At 52.7% G+C, this 20,529-nt stretch overlaps 4 protein-coding genes across 4 annotated transcripts; 2 read left to right on the top strand and 2 right to left on the bottom strand.

The window, feature by feature from the left end:
• Nucleotides 1-2,772: 2,772 nt before the first annotated feature.
• Nucleotides 2,773-4,672, bottom strand: BO70DRAFT_358911 (choline transporter). Its single transcript, XM_025542408.1, has 4 exons — nt 4,377-4,672; nt 4,276-4,322; nt 4,139-4,218; nt 2,773-4,083 (listed from the first exon to the last, which is right to left on the bottom strand). Exons 1-4 carry the CDS (start codon nt 4,581-4,583, stop codon nt 2,831-2,833), a joined length of 1,587 nt encoding a protein of 528 aa, XP_025402726.1. The 5' UTR covers nt 4,584-4,672; the 3' UTR covers nt 2,773-2,830.
• Nucleotides 4,623-5,612, top strand: BO70DRAFT_358910 (uncharacterized protein). The gene has a single exon (XM_025542407.1). The coding sequence runs from the start codon at nt 4,935-4,937 to the stop codon at nt 5,118-5,120; it is 186 nt and encodes a 61-aa protein (XP_025402725.1). The 5' UTR covers nt 4,623-4,934; the 3' UTR covers nt 5,121-5,612.
• Nucleotides 5,613-17,076: 11,464 nt separating this feature from the next.
• Nucleotides 17,077-18,377, top strand: BO70DRAFT_330018 (FYVE zinc finger domain-containing protein; the record flags this gene model as incomplete). The annotated part of the gene is made up of 3 exons (XM_025540807.1): nt 17,077-17,760; nt 17,846-17,856; nt 17,933-18,377. The coding sequence occupies exons 1-3, from the start codon at nt 17,344-17,346 to the stop codon at nt 18,375-18,377; spliced, it is 873 nt and encodes a 290-aa protein (XP_025402724.1). The 5' UTR covers nt 17,077-17,343.
• A 525-nt stretch (nt 18,378-18,902) lies between these two features.
• On the bottom strand, nt 18,903-20,275 carry BO70DRAFT_130315 (GNAT family N-acetyltransferase). Its single transcript, XM_025538023.1, has one exon. It carries the CDS (start codon nt 20,075-20,077, stop codon nt 19,142-19,144), a length of 936 nt encoding a protein of 311 aa, XP_025402723.1. The 5' UTR covers nt 20,078-20,275; the 3' UTR covers nt 18,903-19,141.
• Between the last annotated feature and the right edge of the window lie 254 nt (nt 20,276-20,529).

The following is a 20,529-nucleotide window of genomic DNA, read 5'->3' as shown; positions in this document are numbered from 1 at the left end:
GGTAAACTAAATGGAGTCTGCGAGGGAAGCCCATCCGTTACCATTTAACAATGGATAGTCCTACGTATCTGCTCTATGGTTGGAAGACGGAAACATCTCATCATAATTCGGAAATCGGCCAACAACGTTCGTCAATTACAAAAAGATGATGCCATCAAACATACCTTAAGAGGTGTGAGTAACAAAGCTTTCGATGAAACACATCTTCCACTCTGGACTCGCTTTATCCGCTTCGTGGCCGTCCAGAGCATCATAAGTCCAAGATGAAATTCCAACACACCATTTCTTGTTTTCGAGCTGTAACACAGAAAATCTTCATGCGGCATCGGCCCAAAGACCATGTGCGAGGGATTCCGCTGGAACTTGTGGAAATCATTCTCTCTTTTCTCTTGGCGCCAGATCAAGTCTGCTTTGCACTAAGTTACACATATACCTTCGCTTGTCTCAACTCCTATCTCAACATCATGCAAAGAAAGAAGCTTTCTGAATTCTTCCCGCTCGAAAGGAAGGTGATTCTCTGTCCCAACGCCAGAAAACGAGCTAGAATAGAGTTCCTCCTTCGACTCCAGGATGATCGTTGGAAATATTGCGGCGATAGTTGGAGTCTGCATCGCGACACTTTCAAACAGCATATGCATTCCCTCTCGAGAGCCCCCCACAAGCCAACGTTGCTCCGACTGTCACCTCATACATTGGCCAGCTTGCTATGCGCCATGGCATGGAGAAGTGGATCTTTGTCCCTGCCTAGATATCACCGTCCGCGAGAAGCTACACTTGATTAGAACATGCGAAAAGGCCAGGGAGGGAAAAAAGTACTATAATGATGTTCTACTATATTCTGAATCAGATGAATGGATGGAACACAAATGCACCTTCTCCGACCATCCCTCCATCAAAGCTGGCGTTACAACGTATAAGTATATATGTCAGAAAAAAGAAGTCCTCATATGTGATCAATTGACATAGCTTTAAAGTACCACGCGAGAGCTCTCTGCAAAGATTGCCTTCAGGTGTCAAAGCCCACTCGACGTGTCCACACGAGAACCCTGGAGCTTGGCTTCAAATATTCTTCAAAGAATCTGGCTTACACTCCAAGGGCCGGGACAAACCCCATCGTCATCGGAAGATACAATCTTTGACTGGTTGGGAAAATTCAGGAGCAGGTGAACAGCCACTTACCTTGAAAATTAGGATATGGAGGATGCTCAGAAATAGCAAGTAGTTTAACACTCCTTGGGATAGCAATTGTCACCATTGCTAGGACTGTTTTAATATTTGGTGTCAAAGTGATCTAATAATGTGGGACGTTTGATAGTAAGGCGTAAGGCAGATGTGCTCGGACCAGATCCCAGTGCGTTTATTCCTCTTGGACCACGCAGTTAGTCGAGTCATACTCCATGTATTGCTAATGCAGCAGTTTTATGTCTTCGTTTCTTTATTTAAGCCCTGTCGTCACAATGATACATTAGAAAAAGGAGAAACTAACCACAAGGCATCCTTGGTAATGATTCACAAAAGTAGCAGGTATTAGACATCATGACTTGATGTTGATAGACCGCTGACCAAGCTTGCAGAATTTTGTTTCTTTTCCCAATTCCCAAGGGGAAAGGAAAAGGAATTCTAATAATGTATATGGAACCTGCTAGCAGGATCTACTCCTAGGCGGGCTGTAGGCAGAAGGCAAAGGCGCGAGAAGCACATGACCTCGCTTCAACACTTGCCTTGAGCGGCGGAGACACAAACCCCTGGACTTCGTAGAGCTCACCTTGTCCTTAACTTTCAACTTTCTCCTCCTATGGGCTTGGAATCCACCATGGTCCTGATTCCCTTGATAAAACGCCAGCATGACTAGACGTGTGAAAAAAATTAAAGATCATTAGCCTTGGACGAGTGAACTTCTCACTTTCACTTCAGTCTGGAATATCGTTTGGCCAGGACCAATTCCAGGTTTGATTGAGGCAGCTGAACGCGTCAACATGGTGAAAATGGACAATCTTCCGTAGATGGAGGATATTCAGAACAGAATAAGTACTATGACCATCCTTTCTACGAGATATGATCGCGCTTGATATCTTCTTACTGCATCCTTCAAAACAAGAGTCAAGTCCCATCTAACAATTGCTCTCAAACCAACAGCCTACGCCAAAGCAGACCTGGAAACAACCGGATAATCGTCGCGTATATCCCCCACTGATTTATCATCCTTCTACAACGTCGCGGACGCGTATGACGCGAGCTCCGCTCCCTCCTTGATACCAGACACCCACCTCGAGATACCAAGCCGACACGAGATCACTACGCCTTCTTGAAGCTGTGGCTCTGGAGGCATTCCGTCTGAATACTTCTGTTACGGTGCCAGAGCTTCGCGCCACACTGTGACGGTCGTCTTTTGGGTGTCAATCCCACGTAGTTGCGGGCAATGGTCGATGAACATCATAAAGACAAGGCTTCTCGTGAGCTTGAGCGAAGGGACTTCGATGAGTAGGTTTGCGCATCCAAAAGCGGAAGACAAGAGGCTATGAGTGCTGAGAAGAAGAGTAAGATTGTGTAAGACTCCAGCTCAAGGCTACGCATACTAACAGGGTCATTAAAGATCGAATCATCAACCCTCGTGGTCTATGAAACCTACATCCGCACCGTGAGATGAGATGGAAGAGCAGCTGGAGGCGTATTACGCTGGAGACCTCCAATACACGCAGGTGAAGTTGTAAGTAGAGATATAACAAAATGCTTTTATTGCATGTATACTAAAAATAAACAATATGTATTAGGAATATAATATTTGTATCCACCACCATATACCGCACAGATCCCCTTTGTCAGAAACAAATTAGATCGCATCCATCGCCAACTCTTCGTTCTCCTGCGACACGGCCTTGGGACCCGTGTAGCTGCCCTGACGAATGAACCAGAAAATCGCGATGAAAATGGTGAAGCCACCCGTGATCAGAGCGGTGTAGTTCATCGTTTCCGCATCGATGGGCATCGAGAAGGGGAAACAGAAGATCACAATGAATACCACAATGTACAGACATGTCACAATGTTGACAATGTACCCTGTGATTCCGCTCATCCAAAACCAGCCGCGGGGGATGCCCTTGCGGCCGCTGAGCAGATGGGGGAGGATGGCGGCAAGGTAAGAGATAGTGGTCAAAACGGCAAATGAGCTGACGAAAGCACTGAAGGCACTCGAGTTACCGACATAGATGCAGCCAAGGACAATAGGAATCAGACCGCAGACGAGGACGGAGTTCAGCGGGTTCTTGAAGGTGTGGTTTACCTGACCAAGGCAGCGGCTGAAGGGCGTGGCACCGTCACGGGCCAGAGTCCAGAGGACACGGCTGGACGTCAGGTAGCAACCGATGATGGCGACGAACAATGGAAGCATGGAGACGATGATCAAGCCGAGAGACCCGCCGCGGCTGCCGGTGATTTGGACGTAGATCTCGGTGAGAGGGAAGAGGTAGGGAGCGTCGAGAACGGCAGTGAGGTCGGTGATGCCATAGAAGATGACGATGCAGTAAAGCAGCGCGGTGAAGAATCCCATGACATACTGGGCCAGCATGCCCAGAGGGATGGTTTTACCCGGGTTGGGCACCTCTTCGGCCAAATGGGAAATGACATCCGGTGTGCCGACCGCGAAGGCACCGTTAAGCATACCCAGACAGAAGACAAACCCGTTACTGCTATAGCCGGACTCGTTCAGCCAGTCGCTCCAAACGAAGTCGTTGGAGGCATACGGCTGTCCGTTTACATAAGGCATCACGGCGCAGACAATAACAGTGACGAGGAAGCCGCCGACAACCAAGAATCCGCCCACCGACTCGATCATGGGCAGGGCGCGGTTGGCGAATGCGACCACAAGACAGCAGCCTATGGAGCAGATCAGGTAGGCGATAAACACATGCCAACGCGCGATGACATATTCGGGGTGGAACAAGGCGTATGCGGATACGACCTGCGTGGCGAGAATCTGGGTGGTCGAGGCAGCGCCAAAGATCCAGGCCAGGAAGTTCCACCAGCCAGCGAAGAAACCACAAACTCGACCGTATTTTCCAGCGGTAATGGTAGCCCAGTGGTAGACTGGAGAAGATAATCAGATATGTTTCCGATCGGGATTGTGATGCGAAATACTAACCTCCACCGGATGACGGCATGGACGAGGCCAGCTCGGCCAGTGATGCGGCGATGAACCAGTAGAAGACTGAGGCTGCGATCCTGCGACACTGTCAATATCGGATTCTAGTTGCATATCGGACGGGACACTGAACGTACATCTCATAGATCACACCGGGCGGACCTCCATCATAGATGGCTGTGACCTAGAAAGTGTCAGTTATCAACGGATCCATCCGGGGGGGTTGGCTGCCACTTACGATACTTCCACCCAAAGCAATCCAGGTGTTCCCACTGGTCAGGGCCAAGCCACAGATGTTGATGAAGCCAAAGTTCCGCTCCAGCTCCTGCTTGTGGCCGGAGGCGTTGATGGGCGCAGTCACCGATGACGGGTTTTCCGACTTGGAGTGTGAGTTGACCTCCACGAGGGGATCGGCATGGTGCTTTGGCTCGTGCTGCGACTCCATCGTGATCGTTGTTCGAACCTTCGGATCGAACAGAAAGGATGGATGTGGCGGGCAGCAAAAGGCAATTAAGAGCAAACAAGGGATCGATTCGCCAGGGGAGGCAAAGGTTAGAAATTTTCCGAGCTAATGCACGGTAGGATTCTCGACTCAGAACCTAAATCATGAAGATTTCAGGAAGGGACACTTCTCGGTCGTATGACTAGGGAATGAGGGACGAGAACCTCGGGGCTTATCGCTAAAGCCGCGCGATCGGAGAGCCAAGAGGACCGGTTGGCAGACGATCGTAGAAGGGGTTGGTTAGCCCCCAGTTTAGTCGCTCTAGTCGTCGGCGCTGAAAGTTTATTTGATGCGATGGAGAGATTATTTCATTGGGATGGGTATGGACTTTGCCCCAAGGTTGAACAGGACTACCACAGTGGTAAGGATCGACAGCGAGCCGGTGGTCGGAACACCGAACGCATCACTCGCAGTCGCAGGTGCAGAGGGAAAGAGAGTAAAGTAATAACGACTCGAGGAACCCTCGATGCTGGCTGGTGATCTTATCTATCCCGGAAGGAACGCACCAGGATTCCCGTCGTGCAGAATCGATATTGGGATAGCAATCCCTGCAACTTTTATATCGACGTCCCCTGTCCCTTTTTTAACGAGAAATATCTCTTTCTGCTTGGCTATGATGCTGGTGGGGGCCATTCATTTCAAACACTGAGGCCTGATGCAACACCCCGGAGCCAGTGCTTGATTATATGTTGCAACCTATCCATATGCCCTCGCATCACCTGCTTACGATTCCAAATTCCGAGATTTGTTTGGACAGCCAGCTCTTCAATCGCCATCCATCATGCTTGCAAATATACTTATCGGTCAATTCTGTCGGTGCCAGGCCTCATTAATATCGAGTAGTGTGTGATGTCTTGGCGTGGCGACATGAGCGGATAATTGGCATTGACCATTGGCAATGCATGCTCTCCATGACTGGGAACTCATCCGACGCTTAAATATTTCACCGCTAGTGTTGTTTTGACTGCTTTATTGTCGCCGTTCGAATTGATTGCTCTAGGTCTAGACTCGACTGTGTTCCTCTAAACCGGCTGTTTCGAACCCTGCATAATGCTTTGCAGGCCGGCATTCCCTCGATCTGATCAACGCATTGAAGTCTCGGGAAATACATCTCTCGAGGTAAACGAATCACAAATAGGCGGTGTTGTCCTCATGGCCAGCGCTGCCTTACGACGGACTGCCAAGCAAAGCAATCAATCAGGATAGTGTCTAAATCAATTTGACACGAGGCTAGCCATATGGCTGACCTTCAAAAGGCCACCCAATTCCCACAGCCGGTTCAATGTACGTAACCGAAAGTTCCGCCCGCAAAGGAAATGTCTCAACTCAGCTCAATTTCAATCGGGGCATCGAAGCCAACAACGCGAATAGTGAGCGAGCGGCCACCTGGCCAGCCATGGACCAGCCTGTTAAGCAACCGAGGACCGCAGCCGGACCGGACCCCTGAGCACAGATCACCTGGAGAGCCCCAGCATGCGGTTAGACAAAGCAATTTGTCACAGGTATCGGTCCTCCTCCGCGATAAAGCACGCAGAAAAGTATGGGTGCGGCTCCACTCCGACAGGCAGCCTGGTCAAATGCGACCGTGATTCGCCTGCTGCGAAAGAATAGATTAAGCTTCCCAGCGCTGCGTAAGACACCGCGGCACTAGCGAACTTCAATCTTCCGGGGTGGAGTGTCCAGCGCGTCCGCCGCACTACGCTTGAGACAACGTCGAAGTTAAATCCATGGCGATGGATTCAGGACCTGGCTGTGCCTGAATCGCATTGGATGGCGGACTGCCCGGATGTTAGTGCTTTGGTCTTTGTGAGCTTAGCTTTCAATTAGACCACAGGGCTGCATGGGTATGCTTTCCCCCGGTTCAAGGTTGATTGACTCGCGTCCGCCGTCTGCAGGGATGAGATCAGGCTCTGGTCCCTGAAGCCATCTGCCATCTCGTTTGCTGGTTTCAGGCGGTCGCGTGACCCCTGCAGAAGGATGCGATCCCGTCCATTCATGAGACAATAAGTGTGTTTGGAATTGCTTCAACGGGGACTGATTTTCCAAATGTGATCCGTTCCGGGCCGTGGGAATCCGCGGTGATTCCGCGGTGGAGCTTGAGTCAGGGGAGGCTTTCACCTTTGGGGCTTTCTCTACGATCGCCATTTGGCCGTCTCACGATCACTGCTTTGCCAGTTGGCCGAAAGATTGCTTCTGGGGTTAGAATCAATTATTTTCAAATTCAGAGGGCCGCAAAGGATAGACGATCTCGTCGCTCGCAAGCACTGCATTCATCCGCGTCGCGAATGCCCAGCGCGCGGTTTTCTGTTCGCGCACTCGCATCGGCAAATATACCCGATGTTAAACCCATCTCTTACACAAGAGCAAGCCATCAAATTGGACAGCGGGTGCCATGCAGCCACATAATGTTGTTCTGACATCCCCCACTGTGGGAACCTCGGGCATGCGGACTTTATACTCCCTATAACCAGAGACAGGTCGTGTGCTGGCTATATCGATTGATTGATTGATTCATGCGCTATACCTGAGCAAGGAACTCTGAAGGCTCTTTCCGGATCGCCGACGGCCAAAGGGCCAAGGCTGCGGCGCCTTGTGCTGGCTATATCTGAATTAGCAATGATGATACGACAGAGAATCGATGTATGAGACCTTTTTACCTTTATATAGGCGCAGGCTGAGAAGCACCTCCTAGTGCACTTACATTTATCTTTGGGCTGTGCCCGAGGCTTACAACGGTGAAACGATTCTGCGTGTATGTTTCTCGAGGGATATATATCATATGCATGATTTTTAATCATGCACTTGGCAGGCTCGCTGCGATGCCTGGCTTGCAAAGCCTGCTTGCAGATCCCGCTCTTGCGACGCATATATCAAGCGTCGTTGAATTCATCACCTCATCGATGCTATTGCCCTTGCGCTGTTGTGCTTCTCCAATGCGCATGCCTTGAGCTCCATTTTATAATTGGAATCATCCCTTTCGCCCTCATGGTATCTCTCTAGATTGAATGTTTTCAAGATTGGGTCTTCTATCAGGAGAAGTGCGGTCAAGTCCTTGCTGATACTGTGATTGGCACCTGTCTACTATGCCCTAGCTACACGTGCTTGGATCCGAGACTCACGGTATATGTCCTCTCCCAGAATCCTCCGGGGGTGTGACTTGATCGGCTTTTTTGGTACTTGAGCATACAGCATGGATTCGTCTTTCTTTCGTTTTCTGATGGCGCTTGTGCTCTCCTGGTTAAGAGTCGCTTCGCTTCAAAGAAGGGCTAGACAAAGAGATCAGACCGTCTACAGATTGCAACATGCTTGACGCAGAGGGGCTGTCCTACCAACGGGTAGCGTATCGAATGACCACGACTCAGTCGGTCTCTTGAAGTCGGAAGCACATGCTTCGACGGGAAGGAGTCAGCGGCAAAGTGTCAGCGGCATTCGTCGCACTTGGATGTGTCTAGATCATGACGAGCCTCAGCATCTCGTGCGGGGTGCGATGTTCGACTTGGTAGCGCAAGTCAAGTGACTCCGCCATCGGTCTGGTTCATACCATACATGCACAAGCGAGGCTACCGCTGGAAATTGGCATGGCGGCAGACTGCACGACAGTCAAGCCCATCATGGCGCGAGGGATACCTTGCGTCTACAGGTCATGCGAACGAGACAGGCGCCACGGCTAGGCTCCTCGGGCGTCAGGCTGCAATACCATGTCAAGGCAAGGAACTGTGCGGAACGCGAGGACATCCAAGCTAGCCCTAGAGGAATCCGGTATCGTTACTAGCCTGCAACCGCCGATATTGTTCGCATCTTATCCTTCTGACACGGACTGCGGCTTTGGCGGGATGACCTGTCGTTGCGGTTATCGGCGAGGGCATAGACGACCCCGGTTTCACACGTGTCATGAGCTAGGGAGTAGTCGGAACGGTGGTTTACATGCCCAGCATGATCGGCCAAGTGATATTCCAGGAGCTAGCAGGCTGTGGCCGAACTGTTCCGGGACATACTAGCTGCAGAGTGCGGGGTACACACCCTTTGACTGGTAACTGCCCGGAAGCTTATAGCGGTGACAGCTGGATGTAAGACATCTTCCTTGGATCGGACATGATGGCTGCTCTACCAGGCCTGTGCGTTGCCAGGGGATGCTGGGCCCGTCAACGGCGGTTCATAGTATCATGCCTTGATTCCGCACCCATCGCACTCAGATGACGCACGGATTGCAGGCTGGGCTGCAGACACACGTGTCAAACCGACTGGTGAAGATCTCCATTGAGTCGGAGTCTAGAGGAGGCGCGGCCAGACTGGACGGCCGCTGTCAATCTCGTATCGAATCTGATCGGACAAAGAGGGGCATCGCATCAGCATGTGACGGGACTGGCAACTGGCCTGACTGAGGGACTGGCCGTCCCCGAGGGCTCGCGCACCCTGGCCCTGGTCGAGCTGTCAGACTCGGCCCGATCAATGCTCTTGTGGCTGATCCAATACCTGGATAGGGTCACGTTCCGCTTACGAGAGATGCACACCGCAAGATGATGCCTTCGATGATGTGCCGCGGGGTGTCTCCGATCTTATCTCTAGGATCCAGATGCCATGGTCATGGTATGCCGGCCGTCTGGAGTCACCGCAGACGGGGACTCCCATACGTGGACAGTCCCCGATAAGAGACGCGCCGGCCTTGAATTATTCGGGCACTGGCGTGCATCACCGATTCCCCGATGAGCCCCTCCCCCGCCCGCCCGCATCCATCGCAATGTGCTCTTCTTATCAGGGCCGCACGGAATCGATCTGTGATGTCATATAGGCAAGCCGGAGGCAGGCAGGCAGGCATGGACGGGACATGAAATGCGGGCTACGAGTTAGTTGCTTTGTTTCCGACTGAGGGGTAATCCCACCACCACCACCCCGCCATCGGCGCTTTGGGCACCGACAACAACAAGAATCAGAATCGTATCCCCTCCGTCGAGCTCGACCCCCGAGCGGCGACAAGCGAGACCAGACAGACAAGCCCGATCGGATACATCTCTGCTTCCTGATTCCCCGGAAGTCAATCCCCGGAGGGGCCACGCCACGACGGCCCCCAACGCCACGCCCGCCGTAGTGTAGCAGGAATGTAGCCCTCGCCCGGGTAAGAGTAGCCTGGCATTGCCCTGATGGCACTAGACCAGTAGCTACCAGTTGATCCTCCGCTGGCCAGTCTAACGGGATGCGAATAGTAAGCCTGGTGACGAATCCGACGGAACAGCAACCTGCCTAATTAGGCGGAAATGACCGGATCATATGAGTTGGTTAATTTGGCGTTGGCTCGGTGGCTACGGGCTGAATCTCAGTCCGAGTCTAAGTCTGAGTCTCGATGCGTCGATGGATCGGAATGACTAATGAGGGTTTGTCACTGAATCGATCGGGTGATTTGAGGGGGGGGGATGGCGATGGGCGTCGTATTCGCATTTTGCACAGTCAAGACATGGCGATGGCGAGAGTAAAAAAAAAAAAAAAAAAAAAAAAAAAAAAAAAAAAAAAAAAGAGGCATCTCTACGCGAGGTGTGATCCGGGGTGGCTGGACCAATTTGGTGGGACCGGGTGTCTCTCTTCCAAGGCCCACGACATATATACAGAACTTGGTGAACCTCACCGGAATATATGACCGACTGTCTCGTCGATATATATCATCAGGTGATGAACAACATCCAACATCCAACATCCACAGTGACTGACTGCGCCCTGTCCCGGTGTAAACCAACATTCGCCCCTTCAACTGAATACCTTTCCTTGACAACGGCTGTCTTCTCCGTTTCTATAATCACTAATTTCAAATCAGGATCACCGATACAAGACCCTCACAATCCCCTGTCCCAGTGGAGTATGGAGTAGTTATGGCGTAGTTATGGACTACGGAGCCCAAAGCTCAGATAAGATCACCACTGCACGCCCTCAACACTCCCTATCTAGTATCTATCTACCCATGTACTACCCATCTATATATATCGACTACTGTACGCCGAAGCCACCCGAGCGACCGTGCCCAGCTCCCGGACGAGGATCTCATTTGCAGGGGTGAGACTGTGCCACCTACGTAAGTAGATAGAGTGAGAATCCTCTTCTTTGAGCGCCGGAGTCATGCTAGATACCACCACTAGGGAGCCGAGGAAGAGGTAAAAAGCTGTCGGACTAGGGGTTAGGACTGAGGAAGCTAATGAGACTAATCTCGGGGTTGTGTTAGTATCTATTCTATCCCCTGTCAATGAGGGAGTGTCATGTTCAGCTCGGTTGGGGTCGGCTGGACTAAAGTCTCACTAGTTGGTTAGGTGGACGGCTAAGGAGATATCTGGATTCTGGGAGGGGGGATGGGAGGTAGGGATGGGAGGTAGGGATGAGAGATGAGAGCAGGGGTTAGTTAAGTTACTTGGTGTTAGTGTTAGTGGTAGTGGTGGTAGTTTTTAGCTTGCATGGATGAGTTTGCAGAAGGGAGGTATAGCGATCATAGCCTGTTAGCCTAGATGACAGGAGAAGAATCATTGAGACTAAATGTGAATTGTGAAGGTGTATCCATCCCTCCATAACCCATAACCTCGGGATGGGGTTCAGATTCAGGGGTTCAGGACATGGAAACAATCCAATTATCTAGTTATCCTATCCATCTCCCAACCCCATCCTCCCCACAGAAAAGACCACATCTCCTCATTATCCTCCTCCTCCATACAGAGTACTGCTTGAAGACCAGATGGAACATATACCCCGTACACATAGCATCAGCACCTAGATACCTATCTATCCATTCATCCCGAACAATGAACAAACAAACAACAATGAAGATTTTTTTTTTTTTCTAGTGACTTTTTTTTTTCTTTCGCCCGAGAATACCCATCCCTCCCGAACCCCCAACACTAAATAACAGCGACGGATCTCCGTCCCGGCATCTTGCTAAGTTGCTTCAAGGTTTTTTTTTTTTTTTTTTTATCCCCCCCTTCTATCTAACAGTAAGTAGTTAGATACATCGTGCTTAGCAGGTTAGCACACCCCGGAACCCCGAACCATCCCCGATACAGCCCGTCGTGCATCAGATATACCCTAGGTATCTACTTGCCCGAAAGGCTAAGACTAGTTTCTAGATTTTAGGTAGTGAGATGCTGGGTCGGGGCTTAATTTTTAGCTATCTAGCTAGATACTTGGCTTGGTGCGGTGCGGTGTGGTGTGGTGTGTGGTGGTCTGGGTTGGGATTATGCTCTCCAGAGGATGGAGTATGCTAGGTGGTAGTAATTAATATTTAGATTGTAGTGGTAGTGGTAGCTAATTCTCCCGTGTCACGCAAGGCAGCAAGGCAGGCCGCGACCGATTGTCAACGCGGCTGGCTGGGTGGGCGCGAGGATACCTGCATGCCTGAGGTACCTCATACCTACTTAACTACTTACCCGGACTACAGAGGAGTACATGCTTTATAATGTACAGTGTATGTACAGTGTACACAGTATAGGTACCACACTCCGTACCTCAACCTCGTATGTGTATGCCATGCATACGCACCGAGGGCTATTTTTACTCCAGAGTACGTAAGTAAGTAAGTAAGTATGTATGTATGTGAAAAGCAGGTAAACAAAAGAAGCCTAGCCCGGAAGCAATCTAAGTATATACCACTAGGTCTAGATACTTTGAGTAGTAGTGGTAGGTAGGTAGGTACTCCGTAGATAGTAGAGCGAATACGGGATTTGAACCAAGGAAAGGGATCGGATGGCGGGCGGATATGCTTCTCGGGTGTCTGCCTACACTATCTACGCCTCGCTGGCTGGTGGCGGTGGGTGGTGGTGGTGGTGTGCTCGGCTCGGCTGTGCTGGGCCTGGTTGGGACTATCGGTCTATCTAATATCTATTATTATTGTTTATTGTTGTTCACAGTTCGGCACTAGTGGTACGTACCACTGTTCATCATCCAACCGTCCACATCCACATCCACATCCACATCGGCACGGTTCAAAGTATGGAGTACCTAGATACTAGATATCTATTATGTAGACTTCTTTGGGAAATTAGAGATGGATGAATGGATAGATGGATGGATAACACGGCAACGCAACCGACTACGTATACGTATGTGTATTGTGTGCTACTTAGGATCTACCTAGATAGTGCTAGTGTCGCCTTACCATATCATATGTTGGGAACTGGAGGATGGAACTTGGGGTAGTTAGATACTAAGTAGACACCGCCAGAGATCTTCAGATCCTCAGTTAACCGAACCCTGCTACCGTACTTTCGTACCGTACCCAAGTTTGAGGGCGAAGTCTCACCATCGCATCGCATGGTTATCGATTGGAGATTGGGAATTGGGGATTCAAGATAGGGGGTGGGTGAGGGTGGGAGGGGGATAAATCTCGGCCCCGGCTGGAAGGCTGGGCTGGCTGGTGGTTCGCTGGCTGGCATGTTCCCAGCCTTCGACGGGCGTTCGATGAGATTGCTGTTTCGGGGATGAGATCGACAGAGAGGGGAATGGATCCGGCGCGGTTGGGACGTGAACCGTGGTTCAGGGCCGGGCTGTGGCTCACCACCATTTACTCTTCACTATTCTACTGGTTCGGGTTTTCTGGCTTTACTTTTATTTTTACATTTTTTTTGCCATTCTGGTAGGTTTGGACGGCTGGGTCGGTCGGGGACTGGGAGCAGAGACGTCGGTCGGGTGTCGTGTCGTGTCGGGACGAGGGGAAGGTTTGGGTGGAAGTTTGGAAAGTTTGGAGACGGATGGGACAGGACTCCAGGAGGGAGGGATGGACTGAACTCTGAACTCTGATCTGAGCCTGGGAAGGTTCCGAGACCGAGCGAGAGTTGGGCCTTTCTGCGGTTCTGGTTCAGTTCATCGAGGACTCCTCCTGTTCCAGACAGGATATTCGATCGTCAGGGTTCTGATTGGTCCTGCACCCCGGGGTTCACGATGTGAACCGCAGGTGGAATGAAGGATAGGGGTTGTTTTGGTTTTACTTCGTTGGTAGTGGTTGTTGTTGCTGTGGTCGGAAGCTTAAAAGTACTGTACATACGACTGTATGTGTCTCTGCTGCAATCTGCAGAGTCGGCGGATGGACATTGGACAGGGCTGGGATCGCCCTGGTCGTTGATTCTTAGTTTCGTCCAGAATCTGATGGATCGACTGTCGCGAGGCTTGGCCTGGCGCCTCCTCGTCCTGCGACTCCGTCCTAGTCCTCCAGGCTCCGATCTATCTCCCGGTCGTGGTCTGCCGCGGCGCCACTCTGCGAACGCAGGTGCCTGCGCGTCTTGGGGGCAGAGTAGAGTAACACTTGTGTTTGATGATAATGGTATGCTCTCTAGCGGGCGATCCGGGACAGCGCTTAAGCGGTTGGAATCTCATTCCTCTCCATCCCGGGCTGGGTTGTGCATTGCATCCCGCTTGCCTGAAATTGAGGTCTTGGCGGTTATTATTGTCCTCTCCTCTCCAGCCATACCATCAATCTCCGACATAGATACCACTTAGCTACTCCGTATAGATCCGGCGAGTATAGTAGTTCCCGTCGGAAGACGTCCCTGGCCGAACGCCATTGTCGTCATTTTACGTCCGCGACTAGCCACCCGGGAGTCCTGGGGGACATCCTGGAGGATGAGAGGCTTGCTGGGGAGCCAGGTACACTGTACATCAGGAGTAGAGATAGTGCTTAGTTCGCAGTAGTATAGGGGAAAACGACAGGGATGTTGGCGAGATGTCTTACAGTCCTACAGCCAATCAGCCACGGCGCTGCAACCCTGGCGCGTCTGCACCAACCAGCGGGCGGCCTGTCAGTAGTGGGATCCTGAACAATTTAGACTCACCGTAGCGCCAGCGCGGGCGACTAGAATATTCGAAGCGGACGAGGGGGACGAGGGGACGGGGACTGGGACTGGGACTGGGAGACGGTCGACCCCCCCAACTGCGGACACCGGCCAGCTGCCTCGGTGAGAGAAGTGACAGCCACGACAGCCACGGTATACCCAATCACGCGGGCAGTAATCGTCAGGAGGCGAGGGTTTTCGAGTCAGTTACAGCTGCGAAGTGTGAAAATGCCCCAGCCAGGAGTGGAGGATTTGGGGTCAGTATTCGCGGACAGCGGCAAGTCAAAAGCTCAACGGCCGAGTTGCACGGGGGAGGCTAACCGCATGCGGCACCGAGGCGGGCGACCCGCGCCAAGCTGCTCAAGGTGTTACATAATCCTGAGCAGGCGTTTGCCCGAAGATGCCCCCGGGAGAGGCGACACCGCGACTGGGCTCGGGGTCTGTCCGTGCTGGCCGTGGGCACTGGCCAATGGCAACGTGGCAGCCCCCACTGCACCAATCACCGTGCCGCGATAACGAGCTGCAGGAGGGCTCCAATCCGGAGGGGACGTTCGATGGATCCACCGCTTTGGGAAACGCTGCTCGCGCCTGTCATTGGTTCCCGGTGTCTGGGACTGGGCAGAGCGCTGAGAGCAGAGGCCAAGGACCCGTCCAAGCTAGTCCGACTCCATCGTAGCTGGCCAGCTTCCGACGACTCCCCATGCTGCTGCTTCCGTTCCTTCCATCCTGAGACCTGAAGATGGATGGACGATGGATGGCCCTTATCCGATCCGGTTGATTGGCACGGGAGCGTAGGACGGGCGGTCGGTCACCGCCAGACGAGTTAATATCGATGATACATCCATCCTCGGCCTACAAGAGGGAATATTCCCGGCGGCGTGCAAGGGAGACGAGGCGGTGGGCATCCACTGCATCGGCTGTCGATTATTGGGGTCATCGTAGTAGACTGACTGTAATAATAAGCATCTGCCGAGGTTGGAGCAACAGCAGGACGTCTACTGGGTGGTCTCGTGAACTCTTCCTAACAGAGCAAGTCAAAAGGTGGGCCTGAGTCACGGACGGCGTCCGCTCGCCAATAAGCGGCGGCAGGATTGTGATTTGATGGGAGGGCCGGTTGGGCGTTCCGTGGGCAGCAGCCGGCGCGCACCGCATAGGCGATTATGTACGGGCGGGCGTATATCGATGCTCTGTGTTCGGTGTTCGGTTTCAGCGCGACTGCTTCATACATACTTCATCGTGACCGACGCGGTTGGAGTAGCAGCGATCGTGAGGAGGAGTGGAGAGGCTGGAGATCGCCCAAAGGGGAAAGTTATCATGCTGCTAGCCAGCCCCGGGGCGGCAGGCCAATTGATGGCTTGCCACCCGACCGGGATGCATACCTGCTTCCAGCGCAGGCCATCCCGCGATGGATGGGCTGCTGCTGGCGACCGCTCCAAACTTCCAAGAGGCGGTCAAGCTGCGAAGGCAGGGGGTGTTGTCATCATGACTTTGGACTACTACTTGGGGCGATAATCATTCCCTGGAATTCACATTCACTTGTCGATGCAGACGGGTCAGGAGTAACACCTCTCTCCAATCATACCACCTCCTCTCTCATCCATACTACTATCTACATACCACGGTGTTGGACGGACGGGGTCTGACGGGGGAGATGAGACTGGAGATATTCGGTGCAGAGTAACACCCCGGAGTGGTATCCGAGACTCGAGTAGAGGAGAGCAGGGCTGGGGCTGGCCATCCGCCATCCTCGGTAAACGGCCGTGCTGGGATGGGTTAGTCTGTTAGCCTGTTAGCCTGTTAGCCTGTAACAGGATGGTAAATTGGTAAATTGGAAACGAGCGTGCCCGGCCTTTGCCCGGTCCGGATCTGGTCACGATACGGTATTCTCCGTATTTCGTGCTGCGGGTTCTTCAGGGGCGCAGGCGGCGAGACTCGCTGTATCCATCCATCCCTCTAACAGTCCAGACATGCATGCGAGCAATGGGGGGGGGGATGGGGAGGGAGGGGTTGTGTTGGGTGTTATTGTCCGAGCAGCAGAACAAGGGGCCAGCAGCAGCAAGTCATCTCGTCATGATCTTACAGGAGTTGCTAGGTTGCTTGCTGTTGCCTCCGATCCTCCAACGGCTCCACCGGCTGCGTTTCTTCGGGACTTTCTAGGGTCGCCCTCGCCGCGGATTCCGTCCATGTTTTCCATCCATCCATCCACCCCTCGTCTAATTTATTATTATTATCATTATTATTATTATTATTTTTTTTTCTCGGGGCGTCTCCATCGGTCCATCCACTAGCGCCTCTCCACAACGCATGGCAAAAATCGCCCTCCTTCCATCCATTCATTCATTCATTACACAGTTTACACAGTAATCCATTCATCTCGGTAGGCCCGCTAGTAGTGGTTATAGTTATTAGAAGCAGACATCCTCCTCCCCTCCTCTCCTCTCCTCCCCTCCACTGCTCCATCCGCGGCCGTACTTTCTTGTACACTCTTAAGCCCGCTCCTCCCCCCCACGCCAATCTGCATCTGATTCCCTGGATCACTGCTATCTCTATCTATCAGATACTATATCAACTCAACTCCCCACCGCCTCGCCTCCGTTTCCCAGCGTCATCGCGAACCTTAACCCACCCCTTCCCGCTTGCCACTTGCGATGCTTCTCTGGTTTCGTCCTACGCTCTCAATGGCCATTCACTCGATCTAAACCTACCACTGTCTACTACCGTCAACTGCTGCCATCCATCTCCATCCCATCATTCCATCTGCACCCAGCCGATCTCACTTAACCCCTTCGCTCCCTCGCCGCGTCTCTCCTTCCACACCTCCCTCCTCACCACTCACCTCACCACTTTCTTACTCTACCACCACTACTACTACACCTCACTTCAACTACTCTTCATCAAACATCACATCCAACATGGCTACCCACGTTATCACTGCGACCGCGGCCAAGCCGATCTCCGTCTACGGCCACCCGTCTCCGGTTAACTCAGCCGAGACCACTCCCACCAGCAATTCTCCGACCTCTCCTCGCTATCAGCACCTGCCCCTGCAGTCGAAGCAGCTCCGTCCCCTCAAGGGCCCTCTCTACGTGCCGGCTGCTCTCCGTCCGAATGAGCGTCCCCAGAAGTCCTCTCCTCCCACTCCTCCCCGCAGCGTCCACGGCTCCCTGGACAGCCTCAGCGAGGGAGAGATCAGTGCGCCCGCCAGCCGTCGGTCGACCATGGAGAGTTACAACAGCGGCGCGGCGGTCAGCAAGCTGGCGGAGGACGAGTGGATGAAGAACGAGCACCTTGGCGCAGTGACTGGCCTGCCTACCCGCGACCACTGGAAAGTAAGTAAATCTGGACACTCCCCATACCCCTGATTGTGTGGGTGGTGCGCACACTTTTATAGTTGTGGGCATTACGCAAGCCGAGCCTCAGGTCGCGTGCGCTACCATGACGCGATCTCGCGTGATGGCATGACGACATCCGCCAACCCTCTCACAACACTACGTGCGACAGTGATGCTAACAGACTTTACCTTCAGGCTGACTCTGCGTCTCCCAACTGCGACTCCCCGACCTGCCGCTCCTCCTTCGGCCTCTTCCTGCGTCGCCACCACTGCCGCCATTGCGGACATGTGTTCTGCGCCTCCCACACCCCCTACGTCGTGCCTCTCGACCAGAATGCTCGCTTCCACCCCGACGGTGTGTCCTCCCGGGCCTGCGACCTCTGCTGGCATGCCTACCAGCGCTGGGAAGAGTCTCGCGCCGACCGCCTTACTCGCATCCAGAGCCTGATCGATGCGCAGAAGGCCACCGAGGGCGTCGAGCAGATCGAGACCGTCTCCGAGCACTCGGATGCCTCGCCGGACGAGGGACCCAAGTCCGCCCTCGCCGGCGTCATGGGCCAGAGCACCGAGATCGCCGCCAGCGTCCCCCGTGGCTGGAACTGGAGCACCTTCTAAACAACACGAACACAAACACAAACAATCTTACGACAACACTACTACGCGCCGATGAAATGTCCATACAACCCGCGTCGCCTTCACTTCGTACATACATGTTTTAGAACATACTTTCGCCGTCGCTTTCTTCAGCTTTCGCTTTCGCTTTACTTACACGGTTTCGGTCATCGCTTGGAGTTCGGATGATAACTGATAATGGATGGAATGGTTAATGGCCTTGTTTCTACTATGGGCGTTTCTTTTTTTTTTTTTTTTTTTTCCTTTGCTTTTCTTTCTAATGTGCTGTGACGGATCGTCCAGATGGAGGGTTGTTTCTCTTAATTGCTTTCTCCTTTACTACCAGGATACCCCCGTCATGCTTGTTTATGATCGGCGATCTCTTTGTTGGTTGTTTTATGGCGCAGACAGACAGACAGCTACGGCTGATAGAACGATTATTTTTTTTATCCTTATCTTTGTGTCTCTACCGTAGTCGTGGTACTCTATATTCATCAGCGTGAACTTTAGTTATGCTTTGTGATCATTGTATCTATTAGTCTTTGTACCCTGTAGATTTTAGTTTTACGGTGTGTCTATCGCTGTATCCCATTCAACATGCGGGAGTATTCATCATCCATCATCTTCTCCCATCAGACAGACACTCTTCGGCATCCTCACATACACCCCCATCTATCCACTTTTTTCTATCCACCCATCTACCCATTAATCCATAATCCATCCACCTCACGCACACACCTCATCTATCCGACATCCGACAAAAAAATCTAAGAAGAAAGAACAGAAACCCTTCTCCACATCCCCAAATGCTCAATCCCCTCCTCATCCCACCTCCCCAGCGCCTCATCCGTCTCAAACCCCAATCGCGCATACATCCCCTCCACGCTCGTCTGCGCATGCACCAGCACCAGCCCCTTCCACTCTGCTTCCCCTTCCAGCCCCGGCCCCGTCCCCTTCTGACCAACTAACCCACCCGCACCACCCCGTCTCCCCGCCATCTGTATCTCCCTCGGATTCCTCGCCGCCCACCCCAGCGCCTCCTCCACCAGTCGTCGGCCGAGTCCGTGTCCCCGCCACGGCTTTCGCACTGCCACGCGGGTGAGCTTTATGTATGGTTCGTGGGATTTGCTCTCCGGGATGTAGTCGGCTGGGTTGAGGCCTGCCGGGGGGGTGGCTAGGTCGGGAGTGGGATGCGTGCCGTGAGGGGGTGGGACGAGCCGGATTGTTGCGATGGGGATGGGGAGGGGGAGGGGGAGGGGGAGGGGAAGATCTTTTTCTTCTTTCATGGTGGGCGACTCGTTGGTGCTGCTGCTGGTGCTGCTGGTGCTGCTAGTGCTGCTAGTACTGGGTGAGGTGGTGATGGTGGTGTTGGTGCTGCTGCCGCTGCTAGTGCTGGGTGTGGTGGTGGTGGTGTTGGTGGTGGTGTTGGTGTTGGTGCTACCGGTACCGGTGCCAGTACCAGTAGATCCCTCCTCAACATAAACAACCCACGACCAGCTGCGTCCCTCGTCCTCGTCGATTTCTCCCTCCGGCGTGCAGTGCTGCTCGTCGATGAAGACTTCGCGGCGGATAGTGAGGGCGTCGTTGTGGAAGGGCGGGTTGGAGGGGGGGTGTGGGGTTGATGCCGTTGGGAGGGTGAGGGGGATGGAACCTGGTGGTGGGAGGGGGAGGGTTGTGAAGGTTGGTTTGGGGGTTGGTGGCATTTTTGGTTCTGGGTTTTGGGTTTGGTGGTGGTGGTGGGGATATAGATGAATGGGGTGGGTGACCAGGTTGATTGGGCTGGGGATGAAGATGGAGCTGGAGCTGAGACGGGAGGAATTAGATGGTTGGATTGGTTATGCAGAATAGATGATAGATGGGGCTTGGCTTACTTGAGAATATTTGCAGAGAGTGGGTGGTGGATCTGGAGAGGAGGGTAACTGAAGGTGCATGATAGGCGGGGATGGGGAGGGTTTTATATCTAAATGCCTGGTCTGGCTGGCTGGGGCTGTCGATCCGCGGAGATGCGGAGATAAGAAGGTGGTAACTACTAGTAATCTCGTTGTAGTCAACACTTGACAGTGAGTCACAGTCACAGCAATGCAGAATAAAAACAAGCTTATGAAAGATATACTTTACTACAGTTAAAAAATACCCAAAAGCAATCTCCAACCCA

Source organism: Aspergillus heteromorphus, assembly GCF_003184545.1.
Source record: "Aspergillus heteromorphus CBS 117.55 chromosome Unknown BO70scaffold_3, whole genome shotgun sequence".
NCBI classification, from domain to species: domain Eukaryota; kingdom Fungi; phylum Ascomycota; class Eurotiomycetes; order Eurotiales; family Aspergillaceae; genus Aspergillus; species Aspergillus heteromorphus.
The sequence above is the reverse complement of the archived record's forward strand: the minus strand, read 5'-3'. Positions and strand labels throughout refer to the sequence as shown.